At 45.4% G+C, this 12,159-nt stretch overlaps 1 protein-coding gene across 1 annotated transcript in view; it reads left to right on the forward strand.

The window, feature by feature from the left end:
• PBK (PDZ binding kinase) overlaps positions 1-11,195 on the forward strand; it is a 45,317-nt gene extending 34,122 nt beyond the window's left edge. Inside the window, exons 2-6 of the mRNA XM_034766929.1 lie at positions 654-796; positions 2,946-3,115; positions 4,138-4,267; positions 7,174-7,356; positions 10,576-11,195. Of these exons, the coding sequence (XP_034622820.1) occupies positions 654-796; positions 2,946-3,115; positions 4,138-4,267; positions 7,174-7,356; positions 10,576-10,781 (832 nt within the window). The 3' untranslated portion in view covers positions 10,782-11,195. The remainder of the gene's footprint in view (positions 1-653; positions 797-2,945; positions 3,116-4,137; positions 4,268-7,173; positions 7,357-10,575) is intronic.
• Positions 11,196-12,159: the final 964 nt, after the last annotated feature.

Here is a 12,159-nt window from a genome sequence, read left to right on the forward strand (position 1 = left end):
TCCCATGAGAACCAGGGCCTGCGATCTAGTAACTTCTGCTAGTTGCCAGAAGAAAGCCTCGTCCACCTCATCCCCCTGATCTGGTGGTCTATAGCAGACTCCCACCACAACATCACCCTTGTTGCTCACACTTCTCAACTTTATCCAGAGACTCTCAGGTTTTTCTGCAGTTTCCCGAGACTTCTGTGTTGATGAAAGATGCTGGCTTGATTGTCTTGGAAACTGAAATCTATCTACAGTTCGTGTTCAGCACAGGCAGTGGCAGTGCAAGATGCCCCATATGGCCTTATCGGTACGCCTTAAACCTAAATTGGAGACATCACCACTAGCTCAGTCTTCCTGGCTCATTAATTCTTGGAGACTTTGCTGGGTTTACCCCACACTGCTGGAGTTCCTCTGAGGTTGACTATAATAGATGACTGTAGTAAAAATTTGAACTCTGTACAGTGTATGATTTATTATTAAGTTGGCAAATTTAGTTTCAGAGTTTTAGGTTTACTGTTTAATTCCACAAATTAATTGTACATCCATCATTGTTAATGATACTCTTGGCCAACACTGAATAGATGCCTATGATAGATCTTTCATCACTGATGTCAAATATGGATGGGACGATGCTGCATTTTGTAACTGAGTGAATTTTTTCCATACAGATCTCCTAAGGGCTTGTCTCATTCCCCATGGGCTGTGAAGAAAATTAATCCAAAATGTGACAATAAGCAGCAAAATATATATCAACAGAGACTGAATGAAGAAGCCAAGATCCTGAAAAACCTTCAGCACCCAAACATTGTAGGTAAGTTTCAGACATAACTTAAGATGCTTAATTTGCAAATGTAACTATTGGAGCCATCTCTGAGGCTTAATAAGGCAGGATTCTCCTTCCTGATGTTACCTTCCCAGAGCCACTCTGGGCCGGGGGCGGGAGCACAAATGGCCCTGGACCTTGTTTGAGCAGCAGAGGGTGTATGTGCATATCCCCTGACCCCTACATTCCATAGTCAGAGAGTACAAATGCACTGGCCCTTCCAACTCTCCCTTCATTCCTCTCTATCCACCAGCTGGCATGCTCGCAATGCAACTCTTTCCTTCCTCCATCGTATATTACCTTAGCTTTGTATAGAGTTCCAAATCTATCGATTTGGCTTAACAGGTCATGTAACTCTCTATGTAACATTTAGGGTAACCTTAAAAGATCTAATTCTGGCAAGCGTACTGGTGCTGCCGTGAAGGAGAATTCAGAAATACCTCAATATCCCACTTCTAGCATGTGGGTTGTCAAGGCATTGTAGAGTCGCTCTCCTTCTGTCCCCACAGGAGAGGAATGAACCAGAGCTCTTATTCGCAGGCATGCTAGGCTTATCCCAGAGCAGCCTTGCAAAGCTTTAGATTGCCTGCTGGCATCCTGTAGACCTCCTTCAGTGCCCAGATACTGCAAACACTTACACGGGTTTAACTTTACTGTATGGGTATACTTGGTCCTGCTTCAGCACAAGGGACTGGACTAGATGACCTTTCAACGTCCTTTCCAGCCCTACATTTATATGATTTTTTTCCCCACTGACTACAATTAGTTGCCAGATGCACAAAATTAAGTATGTGCCAGTATTTCTAGGTTCAGGGCCTGAGGGAATAGTGACAACATATTAGAACGTGTCCAGTGTAGGGTGCTGGAAATCTTTTATTGATATCTGAAGTTTTGGTTAATACTGTAATATATCTCATTAATCCCTGGGATTATTATCTTTGTCACTGAAATCAGCAATTGATTTAGCTTTTTTCTTTACTGTGCATTTAAAAAAAATCAAGACGTTTTCATTTTTGCTAGAAATACCATATGTGCTCCAGGAGAACTTTACCAATTTATAACCCCCTCCCAAATGATGGGTGTTCTCCCTTCTCAGCAAGAATTCAATGGCCAAGAACATTGTATTGAGGTTTCATATTGCGAAGATCTCATTGCTTTTGCAAAATGTACTACAGAAGACGTACGTGATTATTTGTCCATGTTATACAATGGGAAAAATCATGCAAAAATGCAAGTGTCATCTTTTTAGTTTGGGAGACATTTGCAAAGACATAACACAATATGTTAATATCAGGGAGTTTGTCCTGGAAAATCACGTGAAGTCAACTAATTATCCTTTAACTTACAATAAAATAGTCTAAACCATTTATTAAATGCTGAAACCATTTTAAAACCCCATGCGCCACTCTATTGAACATAGTCAAAGGCTAGCACTGGCTAGGGTGACACATACCATGGCCAAGCCTGTCAAAAGGGGCTAGTGATTTTTGCGGGCCTCAAGTTTTAGGTGTCCAGTTTGAGACACTGTACATGAGTCTGATTTCAGTGCAGAGGCACTCAGCACTTTCTGAAAATTAGATCCCTCTCCCTAAAATGACTCAAGTTGGGCACCCATTTCTGGAAATCTTGGCCTGTGGCTTTATATGGAAAAACCTGAAGGCCAGTCTGTGCTGTGAAAACTTTCCCAAAAACTCTTAACTGGTTTTCCCAGGTCCGCTAATTTGAATTTTAAATGGGTTGGGGGTGTAACGTAGAGCAGGCTCCACGTGGCCTTTCAAATGGTCCAGGCTGCCTAAAACCTGGCCTATATTACGGCTCCAAATGGTTTTAAAATTGGTTTTGTTGAACTGTTGTTAAAACCAGTTAGAATTTTGGGGGAGAAACCCGAGCGCCGATCAGGCTAAAGGTGTTACAGAAGTTGTGGTCATTACAGTCATACGGCCGTAACTGTGAACACTTCGATATTGTTTGTTTACTTATTCACAAAATTTCATAATGATGGGTGGCCTAAATAGCATTGTGAATTAGTGAGACTCCGCTGTCAAATTGTGCTACTAAGCATACGTGTAAAATGCCTACAGATACTGCCTCTTGTGGGCCCCTAAAAACAAATGACGACATCTCTGATTGTTTTAAGGATACCGTGCATTTACTCAGGCCAACGATGGAAGCATGTGCCTTGCTATGGAATACGGAGGAGAAAAATCTCTCAATGACTTAATTGAAGAGAGAAATACAAAACATCAGGGCCCTTTTCCTGCTGCTACAATTCTCAAAGTTGCCTTGAACATGGCAAGAGGGTTGAAGGTATGTTTTCTAGTGATATTAGTTTCATGGCAGAGCTGTATACAGGGGTGATGCTGGGAAAATAAAGTAACTCAACCCAAGAGATTCTAAAGGATGCTGCACTAGCGTTGGCACATGGTTTGCAGATGACACAAGTCCTTGTTAAGGTGCCACTCTGGTTTCATGGAACGTGATCTTAAGACCAAAGAGCTCGCAATCCCATTGTGCGAGGTGCTGTACAAACACAGAATGGAGTGATGGTCCCTGCCCCAAACAGCTTACAATGAAAGTAACCCAATAAGTGATACAACTTTGTTTTTGTTAATACTGGCCCCCACTGGCTTACTCTCACTTTTCCATTCCTTTGGGAATCACCCACTTTTCCTCCTTGCTAGCTGCTAGAGTCCACCCTCAGCCTCATGCTGGCAGCCAATAAAGGAGATCTGGCACCAGCAGAGGTTGTGGGTAGGTGGGATGGGCAGGTAATCTGACCTGGGAGGCTGAAGGGTTTGGTCCTGAAGATACTGGAGGGGTACTCAGAGAGAGGCCAGAGGCATAAGGGGGGGGGTCGCCCTCAACCACCACCCCCAGGACCCCCAGGCCGTGAATTTTTGTTTACTGCCCGTGGCCTGTCCGTGACTTTTACTAAAGATACCGGTGACTAAACCGTAGCCTTAGTTATAAGCCATGAAAATAGAAGGTTGCATGGAACAGCCTCGTCAGTGATAGTTCTTGCATTGCTACTGTGACACTAACAACAATGTAAAAACCGTGGGCTAGATTCTCAGCTCATGTAAATCCGCATCGCTCCATTGAAGTCTGCTTGTTCGTCTCGTTCGTCTGATATGTTATGTCTTCTAGATTAGTAGATTCTTTGGGGCAGGGACTGTTGGACCTAGCACAACTGAAGCCGTAAGATGACTCTGCAGTATGAATGTTAAATAATAATATGATGATGCTTCACAGCCCAAAATAGCCTCTTTCTCTATTTGTTGCTTCTCCTCTGTAGGCGGGATGCTAATGTTCCTTTTTCTGCCTTGTAGTATCTGCATAACGATAAAAAACTGCTCCACGGAGACATCAAGTCTTCTAACGTTGTCATTAAAGGTGACTTTGAGTCGATAAAAATCTGCGATGTGGGAGTGTCCCTGCCACTGGATGAAAACATGACTGGTATGTGAGGCTGTCAGCTTGGACTGCTTCAGTCATCTGGACACTATGGGTGTCTGGGACCACAAAACTTTAAAGCTAGCTTTTGACCCGGAAGGGTCAAGGATGGCCTACCGGTCTAAACTGAGGTGGTGTCTGCTCTGTGTAGACATAAAAGATCCCATTGTGCTTTCATAATAGGCGTTTGCTGTGCAAGGATGCAGTTTCCGTCCCTGGATCTATGCCATGTGGTTGCTACTCTTCACCCCAGAGGTGGCTGCGTTTCAGTGGAGGTGGTTCTTGTAGTTTAAGTGCCTTGTGATCCTTCCAGGTGCATAGTGCGGCATAATTACAAGAAACTTCCACGTTACCCCAAAGGGCCCCATATTGTATTTCTTGGACCCCCGAACTCACCTTAACGTGCTTAGGAGTTCCAGTGTACAAGGAACACTGGATTAGGCCTAACAGATTTTGAATTGGCATCTAGCTGTGGGGAAACCTTAAGTCTTGCTTGAGAGTTAAGTAAATTAACCTTCTATTTCGTAGTTCTGGAGACCAGCCTGAGCCAGTTGTGAAAATTATAAATGTTTTACTTAACTACAACAAGAAGCAGATGTCTAATGGCCTGTTGATATAGCTGTCTAAAGCAGGAATGTGTTTGGGTTAATTACAAAATCACTTTTCTCTGCTGTTTCTTTCCACAGTGCTTGGGTTTGCAACAGCTGACTGATTGATGAAACAGTTACTATTAGATTTGTATTAGTCACGGTTTCATTTTATACGGGAAGAGAATGCAATGCTGCCATGACAAAATGGGCTTTGGAGCCTGGGGGTGTAGGGCCACAGGAATGACCCCAGTGAGGAGGGTAGTTAAACATATTAAATGATAGGGTGACTACAAAGAACACGTCCTCTCAAGTAGACGAACTTTCAGCCCCGCTCTGAGTGAAGCCTTGTGGTGTGTCACATGGAGACAATATCCAACCGGCCATAAAAGGATACCGAGTCTTTATCCATAGGGAAAGCTGCACGTTCGTCACGGAAATTACGGATTTCAGGACCTCCGTGACTTCTGCGGCGGCTGGCCCAGAGGCCGCCTGAGCAGCTTAGGCAGCCCCTGGGCCAGTCACACGGGCCACTGCTGGGGCAGTCTTGGGCCACCTCGCCCCCACACACACGCACACCCCCGCCAGCAGCAGCAGGAGTTTGGGTGTGGGAGGAGGCTGGGGGTGAGGGCTCTGGGTGGCGCTTACCTCGGGGGGGCTCCCCAGAAGCAGCCACAGGTCCCTCCCTCAGCTCCTAGCAAACGTCTCCGCACGCTGCCTCCGCCCGCAGGCACTGACCCCACAGCTCCCGTTGGCCGGGTTCCTGGCCAATGGGAGCTGCAGAGCTAGCGCTCAGCGCAGAGGCAGCGTATGGAGCTGTCTGGCCACGCCTCTGCCTAGGGGGGAAGCCACGAGGAGCCAGGTAGGGGCCCTGCCAACCCCCTTCTCTCCCCCAGCACCAGCAGGGGTGCCGGGCCGCACGCTGCTGCCCACTCCCCCAGCACCAGCAGGGGAGCACTTGTGGTGCCCATGGGCCATTCCCCCCAGAGCACCCAGGTTGCTCCCACCTGCCCCTAAGATTTAGTTAGGGGTACATAGTACAAGTCATGGACTGATTATGGGCCATAAGTTTTTGTTTACTGCCCATGACCTGTCCATGACTTTTACTAAAAATACCCGTAGCCTTAGCCATGGGGCATCCAAGGATTGAAGAGTGTTAAGGATTCTAACATTCATTTCTCATTAGTGCCAGATACTTTTGAAGATCAGCCTTGCAGCACAAGAGCAACGTTTCTCAAACAGCTGTGAGCCTTCTGATAGCTCAGTGAATTATTAGGCAATGGGGACAGTGTGCCGCCACCACTGCTTGCCAGAGCGTATGCATACCGCTCCGCATGCTGGCTTCACTAGAAAGCAACCTGCCTTGCCAAAATCTCTTCTGCAGGAGTGAGTGGGCATCGAGTCAGTGCCTGGGTTTCCTTTTTCAGTCAGATACAGACATGTTTTCGACTCTATAAGATTAGCTAGGAGCTCTTGGAGACTTTAAAAACATACTGACCAGTAATAAACCTTTGCTGGATTAAAGAAAGGTACATCATTTTCTTGCTAGCAGCAGGTCACCTAGCATGATGTAAATTCATCCCTCCATCCCAGCCACCTTCAGACAACAGCTGGGAAATGGACTCTATCAGAGGCTTTGTCCTCTGGCTTTAATAGAACTCTTGTTGATTGACTGGGAGAGGTAGAGTTGATTCATCAGTGTAATAGATTGCAGGTGCTGCGTCTCAGGATCATATTCCAATCCAGGCCTCTCTGCCAGCATAACGGTCCCACGAATCACAAAGGTGAGAGATGGTAACAGCCTACTAGGTCCCATTTAATCCATCACTTTGTCTTTGCAGGATTTTTCCCTATTCTTCAATTTGCATTGATTCCAAGGCCAGAAGGGACCATTGTGATCATCTAGTCTGAGAATTTCCCCCACAATCATTCTTACAGCAGAACTTTGGGTGCAAAATGTTACCCTTTCTACAGTATGTAGTTTAGTCCGCCTGCGCTCTTTAGGTGTGAATAAAATCACTGGGTGTTGAGACACCCCCAAACTTGATGCTTTCTGTTCATTTTAAGGCCTCTTCTAAAGTAAGGGGAGAAAGTGTTTTTAACAGTTAATGCAATGTGTTAAAATCCTAATGTGGACAAGTCAAGCCATAGTTTTAACACCCATTAGCTGGTCATGGTGACCTCTCCCTTATTCCTAGAGGTTACTTCGCCCAGCTAACGTATCTTCAAGTCCTAGTGTAGACGAGGCAGTTATAGTTTAACACGTTAAGTACACCGTTTTTCCTAATGTGGACATGGCTTGAGTCACGAATTGTTTCTCTTCAGTGAGTGACCCGGAGGCACTGTACATTGGCACAGAGCCATGGAAACCTAAGGAAGCTCTGGAGGATGGTGGTGTCATCACTGATAAGGCGGACATCTTTGCTTTTGGACTGACTCTGTGGGAGATGATGACCCTTTCCATACCGCATCTGAACCTGCCTGATGATGGTGACGATGACGACGAAGGTCAGCTTTTATTTCTTACAGTCCCAACTCTTAAAATCAAGCACCTCTTGCAGGAAGCTGCCCTTAAAGATGGATTTACCCAATAGTGGAACTGACTGTGTTGAACATTTGTATGCGCAGGGGATGCCTCAGGGCTTGTCTAAACTACCGAGCTTACACTTGCACTGCTATAAGATTGCTCGTGTAGCCACTCTGTGCCAACAGGGGCGAGTTCTCCCGTCGACAGCATAAAACCATCCCACAAGCGGCAATAGCTATGTTGTCAGGAGAAGCTGTCCTGCCGACATAGGGCTGTCCACACCGGTGTTTCTGTCGGGGTAACTTACATTGCCCAGGAGTGGTTGGTTTGTTTGTTTTTCACACCCCTGAGCGACATAAGTTATACTGACAAAAGTGGTAGTGTAGACAAGCCTTCAGTGTTTCTCCACTAGCGAAGACACATGTGAATCATGATCTGCTACTAATACAACTAGAAAAACAATTAAACTGTCTTGTGTTCATCCACTCCAATAGCCTACGGAAGGAGGACATAAGGAAATAGTGTGGGGAAAGGTTAGCCAAGACCTTTCTCTGCTCACCGATTCTTTTTTTAACCCCTTCTCTTGCTTCCAAGAACTGGTTTGTTCCCAGTACTGTCTCACCTCGCCTGGAGCGTGTTGCAGCATAAAAGAGGCCTTCAAAGCTACTCAGGGGCTTGCTGCAAACTGCGTGCCTGGCGGCGCACCATGTTTTTGCAGGTGGCCGAGCTACTTTAAAGTTTGTTTGGGTTTTTAGATCCAAATGAGGAGTTGATAAATGGGCCTAATGAATCATTTTAAATCCTGACGTGCCGCACAAGCCGTCCAGTGCTTGTTAAACAGCTGCAGGAGAATTCTCCCTGGAAATTCTGCTGCTTATCAAATTCCTCTCAACACTAAACTTGGCATGAAAGCCAAGTTACAACTGGATAGTCCCTCAACATGGTTCCCATTGTGTAGTGTAGATGGGACCAAAGCATGTTTCTGAATCACGCTACAGTCCTGCTAAAAGCCGCGTGAAGGTGCCTAGACTATGATTCTGGTCCATCTATACTGCAAGACTGAGTCGTGTTTTAACTGTGTTGGGGAAAGGATCTGCCATGGTGGTAGCTGCAGTTTAACTAGGACCAAAGTGGTGTGGTCAGCACGACAGTCAAAGAATAACAACATAATTCCTCTCCAGTCCAGCAAACTGAGCTCAACAAAGCGTCAGAGGCAACTGGACTACTCGGACTCGGAAGCCAAAGTAGATGCATAACCTAGTCGAACAGTGTGAATTTGTCCCTAGGATCTCTAGATCTCAAAGCATCAGCCTCCACTGCTTGAACTAACATCCAGCTCCTAGACTTAGTCCTTGCAGATGGCACAGCCAGTGCATTAAACAGCTCCTGGCTTTACTTTTTCGGGATAGGGCTTATATTTTACTAACTAAGTGATATTTCCATTTCCTTGTTAAAAGGCCAGTGTTGATCCAATTCAGTCACCTTGTCTCTGCTGTACAAAAGCAGAACAGCCTCGCTAATCTGTGACTGCTGGTTTAGATGCTACCTGGCCCAAGTGCCAGTGCTTTCCTCCTTCCACCAAAAAGTGGTCCTCAAACAGAACAAAACTGCACTTGAAAAGGAGGCACTAGATGGCCCAGGTGATTGGGGATGAAATCTGTAGGGTCATAATGTGATAACCTCAGCTCCCTAGATTGTCACCTTAGTTCCAGTCAAGGCCAGAAGTGATCACAAGTTGGCCCTTAATTATCTGGCTTTTTTGGTGGGTTGTGCGAAGAGGGTTGGGTGGTATCAGGCAGATCTATAGGCAGAGATATGCATGTTGCCAAAAACCCCACCACCTGTACTGACACTGAAACTTGTTGGCTGGCTAGACAGACCAAAGAGGGAGTAGGTTCTGGAGACACCCTCCTTCTCCTACCTTTAGAAGTGGTCCTGCCAGGTTACTTTTGAGGCACGCTGGCAGAGTGGAAGAAGCATATACTGTTGACTGTCTATGCCGTGTCTGTGCTGGATACGTGGAGGTTTCAATCTCTAGGGCTGTCAAGCCAGCACTGAATTCACTATTTTTTTAAGGCGAGTGGTAACTTTATCCAAAAAATCAATATAAATAAGACCAATGTAATTTGAATCCTGAAACTATCATTCTAGGGAGAAACTCTTCCCACACTAAGTCTGGTAGAGAAGACTCCCTTTGCTCTGGCCTTCAAACAAGCTGGCCAGTCCAGCAGCAAACCTAGAGCTTTCTTTGTTCATCTAACTCAAGCCCCAGCATCTCCACTAAATTCCAGAGCACTCGCAACGTATTGACATACAAATATGCACAGATAGCATCTCGCTGAGCTTCCTAATCCCCACCCCTCTTTTAAGCTGGAGCAGGGTTGCCTAGGCCAGGTGTGCGACCAAGACTGTTTCACCCTGTTGGAAGTGGGGAAGTGTATGACTTTAAAGTTAACAGCTGGAAAACTAGTGATTTTTTTTAAAACTTTCACCTTAAATAACAGAAAATTTCATTCAGGGTAGAATCTGCTCCGAATGAAGCTGATAACTGTACTGCAACTGACTTCAGTGGGATAAGAGTAAACGTGTCAATTAAACAAGGAAATTACAAATTGGTATTTAAAAATCTCTGGAAATACTTCAGAATCTCCATGGCTATAAACCATGCAGCTGTGTAATGGCCGGGGGTCTCCTGTTTTAATGAGAGTCCAACAGGAAACGTGGCTTGCTGGCAAGTACCTAAATGTGGTAACTGCAGGGAGGCTTTTGCATTTGTCCCAACGGTCCGCAGTTGGCGCTTTTTCTGAGGGGTCTAGAAAACCAAATGATTGATTGTAAATGCAAAGGGACTGAATCAGCAAACCAAAGTGGCAGAGGCCCACCTGCTGCTGAAGCATGGCTGTGTGAGATGATAGATGGGCTTGTAAGCAAAACAAACAAGAGCTAAGGTAGCACTTGCTGAACTCTGGCTCTAGAATGGCAAGCAACTCTTCAAAGGACCAGTTCCGTGGTTCTTACAGAGTGGGCTTTCTCCTGCTCCCTACCCTTCAAACCTCCATTTAGAGGAGGAAAAGACTGCATGGGGTTAAATAGATGATGGCCCTTGGGAAGGTGGCATTCACTTTCCAACACACATGACATCTAAGGCAATTGAGACTGCTAATTACTGCTGCTGACTTGTTTTAAATGGTCTTTGCCAGAGACTACATTTGATGAAGATGACTTTGATGAGGAGGCATATTATGCAGCTCTGGGCACCAGGCCACCACTGAACATGGAGGAGCTGGACCAGTCATACCAGAAAGCGATTGAAATGTTTTCCATCTGCACGTGTGAGGACCCGAAGCAGCGTCCCTCTGCTGCACACATTGTTGCAGTCTTGGAGGAAGAGATGCATCACCAGTAACTGACGACTTCATATCTCTGCATTCTGATGTGGAGGCATCTACATGTAATTTCAGTATTTCTCCTCCTACGCTGATAGTTATGCAAGAATCCAGTGTAACCTAAATTCTTGGTATTGGGGCTTCTTGAGATGATCAGCAGTGAGACAATGCCAACCAGAGGGTTAGCTTTAGACATACATTGCGAAAACTTGGTTTTGTAAATACCCTAAGAAACTCAAGAGCATGTAAACTTACTTTACAACTTTTTCATAAGATATAGGGAATTCTTTAAGAAATAACCTTTGCACTGGATGAGTTTATAGCATTCTGTAGCTTTAAACAAATATTAAGCATTTGAGAAAAGCCTAGTAATTCCTTAAAACAGATAGTTCTGATGTGAATTTGAATTAATAAAATATTGGCTTGTAGCAAGATAGCTGTGTTTGACCTAAGCACTTAAATCTTTTTAAATATCAGGTGCTTGTCTCAATTCCACTTCAGGCATTTTTATAAATAGTAAGATAACAGTTTAAGTACATGACTTCCTGCAATGCTGAGAGCTCAGTGCTGTCCAGTCATCTGGCTGCTAGTTGTGTCCAAATCAGGAAACGTTTTTTTAACCATATTTTGAGAAGTGTTATTGGCATCAGGTATATGGAGTTGGAGCTCTGACTTATTTCCAACTGTGTCAAGTATGTGCTGAGAGATCTTATCAATCAGGTATGCCTTGAGTTTCCCGTTTGTAAACTGCGGACAAGCTGGAGTACTACTTCGTTAAGTGCTTTAAGAACCCATGAGTTAGTGCTCAGGTGTTAATTGCCTTAGACTGTTATGGATGGCTGGAATTAGTAGTGGTAATGAGGTGGAACTAGCTCTGGCCTTTGCCTGCAGCATCCCCTCATGTGGTACTGGAACTGGGCAAAGAACAGCAAAAGGGTATTCAGACAAGGTGGGACTGAGGGGCTGCAAGAGACTCAGGGAAGAGGGACATAGAAGCTTCATTTGGAGGCTACCCATAAAGTGGGTTTTTTTTTGGGGGGGGGGGGGGACGACACTGCATGTTGTCCAGCTAAGAGGCCATCATACTTAAACCACCATGAGCAGTAAGACATCACTTACCAGAATGTGCTCTAGATACCAATGGTTCTTAATGGGGGTCAGTAGCTCCCTGGGGGGCTATGAGCAAGTTTTAGGGGGTCTCAGAAGCAGGGCTGGCATTAAGCTCACTGGGGCCCAGGAAAGAAAGCCGGTGCATGGGGCCATGGGCAAGTGCCCTGTTTGCTACTCCCTAATGCCAGCCTTAGGTTTTATAGGAAGAAAAACAGGTTGTGGCACAGGTGGGCCTTTGAGTTTTTATAGCATGGTGGGGGGCCTCAGAAAGAAAAAAGTTTCAGAATC

Source organism: Trachemys scripta, chromosome 3 (assembly GCF_013100865.1).
Source record: "Trachemys scripta elegans isolate TJP31775 chromosome 3, CAS_Tse_1.0, whole genome shotgun sequence".
NCBI lineage: Eukaryota > Metazoa > Chordata > Testudines > Emydidae > Trachemys > Trachemys scripta.